At 31.6% G+C, this 6,713-nt stretch overlaps 1 protein-coding gene across 1 annotated transcript; it reads left to right on the forward strand.

The window, feature by feature from the left end:
- On the forward strand, positions 1-6,443 carry LOC112707625 (cysteine-rich receptor-like protein kinase 25). The gene is made up of 8 exons (XM_025759442.2): positions 1-1,791; positions 3,416-3,562; positions 3,678-3,799; positions 3,882-4,092; positions 4,204-4,441; positions 4,527-4,680; positions 4,794-5,128; positions 6,288-6,443. The coding sequence occupies exons 1-8, from the start codon at positions 234-236 to the stop codon at positions 6,307-6,309; spliced, it is 2,787 nt and encodes a 928-aa protein (XP_025615227.2). The 5' UTR covers positions 1-233; the 3' UTR covers positions 6,310-6,443.
- Positions 6,444-6,713: the final 270 nt, after the last annotated feature.

The following is a 6,713-nucleotide window of genomic DNA, read 5'->3' on the forward strand; positions in this document are numbered from 1 at the left end:
GAAGTGTACAATTTTGAGTCACATATTCTATTTATTGAAGTGTTTAAAAGTCAATAAAAATTAATCAACATATTTTACAATAGATACACCGATGGAAGACAAAACAATAAGAAAGGCCTATGAAATTAGGAAGATCATACATACTCCTGACTCCAAGGTTGCATATCCATCCAATATGGCATGGTAGTTCTGTCAAAGATTTTTCATACCAATTAGGCACTTAGCAAACTCACATGGCTTTTTCCAATCTTGGCTTCCTCTTTATCCTTATCATCTTTGTCCATGTTGATGCAGATGACTTTCACTCGTCAGGGTCCTATTGCTCATCACTTAACAAAACCACCCCTAACAGTCCTTTCCAGTTGAACCTAAAGACCCTTTTCAAGTACCTATCTTCCAATGCCACCACGGGCAACAAGGAATTTTACAGCACCAAAGTCCTTGGCACAAACCACTTTGATACAATATATGGACTCTACTTGTGCAGGGGTGACCTCCCTTCTCAACTTTGTGGAAAGTGCATCTCAGAAGCAACCCATAGCTACTTGTTCCCAGACCCAAACCAAGGAATATTCGATTGCTCCTCATCCAGAGAGGGAGGAATTTCGTATGACGAGTGCATGGTTCAATATTCCAATAACTTCACTTACTTCTCGGCAGTCGACTTAACGCCTTCTAGTAGTTCTTGCTTGTCAAGCAATATGTCTGCAACCTTCATGAATTTAGTGTTTGACACTCTGAACAAAATTGCAGATAAAGCATCTCAAGGTTCTACAGAGAAGTATGCTACAAAACAAGTAAGAATATCTGGATTTCGGTCCCTATACTCTTTGGCTCAGTGTACACCAAACCTGTCATCTCAAGATTGTAGAACCTGTTTAGGCAACATGATAAAACAAGTTAAACAAGAGTGCGGTGGAAACGAAGCAACAAGTTCCAGCCGCAGCTGCAACTTGAAGTATGCTATGTACCCTTTCTATCGTGAAAGTAAAAGCCTGGCACCAGTAGGACTCATTCCTATAACAAATCTGTCAAATGATTTTGGCTATCTTTCCCACAACTGTTCAACTTCAACCAACGAAACCATCATCAAGAACAGTCAATTTGAATCTAACCTCAGGAACCTCCTCTCTTCCTTGTCTTCTAATGCCACCAACAAAATTGGCTTCTACAAGACCACCATTGGTGGCGGAGAAAGCCCCTCTGACACGGTTACCGGTCTCTTCATGTGCCGTGGCGATGTGTCCCTTAGTCTCTGTCAACTCTGTGTCCAAACCGCTGCTAAACGAATACATTCAGAGTGTAGTTCATCCAAGGAAGCCATCATTTGGTACACTCATTGCCTTCTTCGCTACTCCTATCGATCTCCCCTCTCCACCTGGAACGACACGAGTCCCATGTTTCATGAGTTCAACATTGCCAACACCTCCAACCTTAACCGAGAGCAACAGAACTCCTTCACTCTCACACTAGTGAGCACTTTATCTGACATAACGAATATGAAGGAGGAGAGCACCACCAAGAATTATGTAACTGCAACCGCAAAACTGAATGGTGTCCAAACTCTATATGCTCTCGGCCAATGTACACCGGATCTAAATAGTGGAGATTGCAGCTCTTGCTTACAGAACATTTTCCTATATGAAATTCCATGGTGTTGTTTGTCAAGTCCAGAGGGAAAAGTTTTTTATCCTAGCTGCTATATCATGTTTGGATTGTCCAAATTTCATGGAGATGATGATCGAGTCCAGACACCTAGTCAGGCTAGTCTTCCTCCAGGAGCTACAGGAGGTAAAATTTAGATCCAAGCATTACATGATTAATGTTTAAAAAAAAAAGCAACATAATCGTCCATAATATTATAATTGATAAAAAGAGAAAAGTGGATATTCATGTCCAAAGCAAAATCTGTGGCATGCTAGTATATATATATATATATATATATATATATATATATATATATATATATATATATATATATATATATATATATATATATATATATATATAATCCACAAACAAAAAGTGTTAGAATGGCAGTTTCTGCTCCTAAGGGGTACCAAATAAATGACTACTGGAATTTGGGTTTTGAACAAATCCCGAGTCGATTTTTTTTCCGGTATCCAAATCGAATTGAAATATGTAATATCATAACATAATAATGTTATTATGTTATAAATGGAATATTAATAGGGAGAATTCGAATTTACAAAGGTGGGAGAGTTTACACACCACCCCTTCTTATTTGAGAATACAATTGGAATACATAATAAAGCTAGTATATTTATTAAACCTGCACAAATCTAACTTTCGTTGCTATATATATATATACAGAAAAATGCTATTTGTACACCAAAATTAGCCCTTAAAATCAGTCATTAATGTACTTGTGTATAAATATATGTGTACTTTAATTTATCTTCAATGTGTATTTGTATTCCAGCATGTATTTTATAGTAATGACTAACTTTAGTGGCTAATTTTAGTGTACACATAACATAACTTATATATATATATATATATAATGCAAAAGAAAAAGTTTAAAGAGCCAACTATAACATAAGTCAACTCAAGTCAATCTTTTATATATTTAGTTTTAAAATTTGAAAAATTAGAATAGTAGAAAATTATTTTTTCTTTTTTATAACAGACTTCCTGTTTTTCAACTAATTGGCTCTAGTTGACTACTTTCTAATTAGTTTTCTAGTGGAACCGAATACAAAAATATTATACCCTCACTATAAATTAGTTAAAACAACATCACTTAATTTATCAAAATATTTTGATAAATTAAAAGACTTAAATACCCTATTTATCAAAATATTTTATGGTATATATGGAACAACAAAAATGCTACAACTATATTAGATGTACATTAAAATTAGTTACTAGTATAAAATTCATATTAAAATACAACATATACATTAAAAATGAGTTAAACAATATTTGTATTTATATACAAATATATAGTGACTACTTTTGGTGGCTGATTAGTATACAAATAGCATTTTTGAAATACTATGTGCACACAAAAATCCAACCATCATGTATTTATATATGAATACATATGTAGTTGAACTTATTTTAATGTGTATTTTGTATTTCAATATATATTTTATATTGGTAGTTAATTTTCGTATACGCTTAGCATGAGGGATGTAACAATTTAGTCCTTTGCAAAACAAATTAGAATAAGCATGAAACTAAGTCTTTCCAAGATTTTTGCATGAAATTAATGTAAGGTTGTTGATATCAAGTGGCGCCTAAAAAATCAAATATAAGATCATATTAGTCATTAATAATTGACATCAAATAATTCCCTAAAAGTTATAGTAAGACATCAAATTGTTATCGTTATTTTTATATGAAAATCATTATTTTTAGTCTCTAAATCACATGTTAATTTTTTATGCAGGAAAGAGAAATGGTAGGTATCAGAAAAAAATTCTGTTGATTGTTGTTCCCACTATTGTTGCTGGGATGCTCTTCTTATGTTCTGGCTGGCATTTGTTAAGAAGAAAAGAAAGCAAGAAATACAAAACTATTCTCAGAGAAAATATTTGTAAGTATTGTTTGTAAAACTTTTTTCATAGAAAGGATTTTAAAGTATATGTTTCCCTTACAGAAGTTCAAGATCAGAGCAAAACCAATTTAAAAACTCGAATATATTATTCTAGTTGGTGATGAAGGTAGTACTTTGGAGCCATTGCAAATGGATCTGGCTATAATTGAGGCAGCAACAAATAACTTTTCAACTGAGAACTTGATTGGGAAAGGTGGATTTGGAAATGTTTATAAGGTAAAAATATATATGATACATTTTTTCCCCATTTATCATGATTTATAGATGAATACTTAATGATTTCTATATTTTTTATTAGGGTATTCTTTCTGATGGGAGACATGTAGCTGTAAAAAGATTATCAAAAATTTCTAAACAAGGCATTAAGGAGTTCAAGAATGAGGTGTTGTTGATAGCTAAATTTCAACATCGGAATCTTGTAACATTCATAGGTTTCTGCTTGAAAGATGAAGAGAAGATACTGATATATGAATATGTACCAAATGGAAGCCTTGATTACTTTTTATTTGGTATGAATTTCCTCTCTTATACATACAAAGTTCATTATACGAATGTTTAAAGCTATTTTAAATCATTGATCACACAAAATTATGCTTCTTTTCTAATTTAAATTTCTGCAGATACTCAGCAACAAAAGTTGTTAAATTGGTCTCAGCGTTATAAAATTATAAAAGGAGTTGCACGAGGAATTCATTATTTACATGAGCATTCTCGACCCAAAATTATTCATCGTGATCTTAAACCAAGTAATGTCCTGTTAGATACAAGTATGAATCCAAAGATTTCGGACTTTGGCATAGCTAGAATTGTGGAAATGGACCGAGACCAAGAAATTACAAACAAAATTGTTGGGACATTGTAAGTTTTGAATGTTCCTTTCCTTCCTTAGTTCATTTCATCAATAGATAATGTCTAAATTAGTGTAATATTTTCGTTTTTGCAGTGGTTATATGTCTCCAGAATATGCAATGCTTGGATATTTTTCCGAAAAATCAGATATTTTCAGTTTTGGAGTTATGATTCTAGGAATTGTTACGGGGAAAAAGATTTTAACTTCTTATGATTGTTATCATCTTGCTTCAGGCCTACTAAATTATGTGAGTGAAAAAATCTGGCAATTTTATTTTCTAATTGTTTATATTAATTTAGAGTGGGATACTAGCATGGAGCAATTTGTTCTTCCAATAACGGTTTAACAAATTTCTTACAGGTTTGGGAAAAGTGGACAGAAAACAAAGCATTAAGCATTTTGGACCAAAAAATAAAAGAAAATTATCTTGAAATTGAAGTGATTAAGTGTATTCAAGTTGGATTATTATGTGTTCAAGAAAATCCAGATGTTAGACCTCCAATGATAACAATTATTTCATATCTTGATAACCACTTAATTGAAATGCCATCTCCACAAGAGCCAGCATTTATGTTACATAGAAGAATAATTGATCAGGTACAAGTAGTTGGTGGTGCGTCAAGCTTTGATCATATCAACAATTTTACGCCATCCTCTATCAATGAGATGTCTATAAGTGAAGATCTTTCTAGATAGTAAGTTTATTCCTTCTTTAATACCATCATTATTCGTCCATGCATGTGTACCGATAAAATTTATGTCATTCGTAACTTTTGCTGATGATCATCAATATATTTGACTCCTAATGTACCATTTCCCAATTACAAGCGTTTTTGTTGTCAAAGAATTGTAGTTTTGTTGTCTAAAATCACTAAGTTCAGTGAGGTACTTGGATTCATAGTTATTAGAACTGAATTGATAATCGAACCGATTAGGCTATTAATTTACTGGTTTATTAGTTTAACTGATGAGTTATTGGTTGAATTGATAAAATTGGTCTTACTTAAATAAAAAATCTAAAATAGTCAAAAACCTAAAATTTAAGATAATTATATTGTAATTAATAAAAATATTTGATATTTTTTTATTTATATATATTTAATTATATTTAAATTAATAATTATGAATAATAAAAAATATAATTAATTTAAATATAAATAAATATAAAATTAAAATAATATCTAAAAAATTATTGTACTTTTTTGCTATATAATTAACAACAATATAGCTTAATGACAAAGACAGCATGCAGACACGAGAAGATCCAACACAAAAAAGAGGGAAATAGAAACCGAGGGGGAGAGTGTAATACTGTAATTCATGTATGGACGGATCTACTCCTGTGGATATGGGGCAAGCGCTCCACTACAATTTGGAGTTTTATTGATTAGTATATAATAATAATATTTATTTGTCTCCACTAAATTATTAAATTTGACCCATAATAATTTTTTATTCAATTTTTTACACTTGATATTTGATAGTCAATTTGAGAATTTTATATTAAATGTCCATTATAATGATAAACCTTTAAATTTTAAATAAGATTAGTGTTCTTTTTTTAAAAATCAACTTGAAAGAATATTATGTATCCATTTGTGTTTCTTCTTTTAAAATTAGCTTTAACTTTTTTCATAATAATTACACTAATTGAATGAACTTTTTAACTATAATTAATAATTAGCATTTAAAATACTAAAGAACAATATACTTTAGTGACAAAGACAGCATGGAGACCATACAGAAAATCCAAATTTAAACATCTTCATCAATTCTAAAATTTTCTTTCAAACGGTTCGGTTAAATCGATTTTCATCTTCTTACCGATTTTGACTGGTTCTTCTCTTTAAACAGTTTAAAAATTGTACCGAACTGATTGGGAGTCAAATTTATTGGATTTCTAGTCAAACCAGCCGATCCATGCTTATATCTCTAACAAGATGAAGGCCGTTAATTGAGGTGCTTTGATTTGTTGGATCCATTGAATCAGAAACTAGCTCAACGAAATGTTGAATGCAATCAACAATGCAATATAACCTTCTTCTCTAGAACTCGTGATCGGAACTCATCACTCCATGCATGGATGTCAACGTTCTCATCTCAGCTCTATCGTATATGAGTTGAAGAGAAGAGAAGAAAGAAACTAGATGAGGACAGAGAGAAAAAGAATCGAAGATGAGAAGGAAGGTGTAGCTGCATTGCAATGGCTCACGGCACCTTGTGGAAAATATAGTTTGAGAAAGACAGAGAGAAGCTTACAACACAAGAAAGAGGGAAATG

This window comes from Arachis hypogaea, chromosome 8 (assembly GCF_003086295.3).
Source record: "Arachis hypogaea cultivar Tifrunner chromosome 8, arahy.Tifrunner.gnm2.J5K5, whole genome shotgun sequence".
In the NCBI taxonomy this organism is placed as follows: domain Eukaryota; kingdom Viridiplantae; phylum Streptophyta; class Magnoliopsida; order Fabales; family Fabaceae; genus Arachis; species Arachis hypogaea.

What these genes read in the sequence shown, in the direction of transcription:
- LOC112707625 (XM_025759442.2), top strand. Translation starts at nt 234, where the DNA reads ATGGCTTTTTCCAATCTTGGCTTCCTCTTTATCCTTATCATCTTTGTC. An exon ending in GATTTGGAAATGTTTATAAG is followed by an intron (nt 3,800 to 3,881) that starts GTAAAAATATAT and finishes ATTTTTTATTAG; the next exon opens with GGTATTCTTTCTGATGGGAG. An exon ending in CCTTGATTACTTTTTATTTG is followed by an intron (nt 4,093 to 4,203) that starts GTATGAATTTCC and finishes AAATTTCTGCAG; the next exon opens with ATACTCAGCAACAAAAGTTG.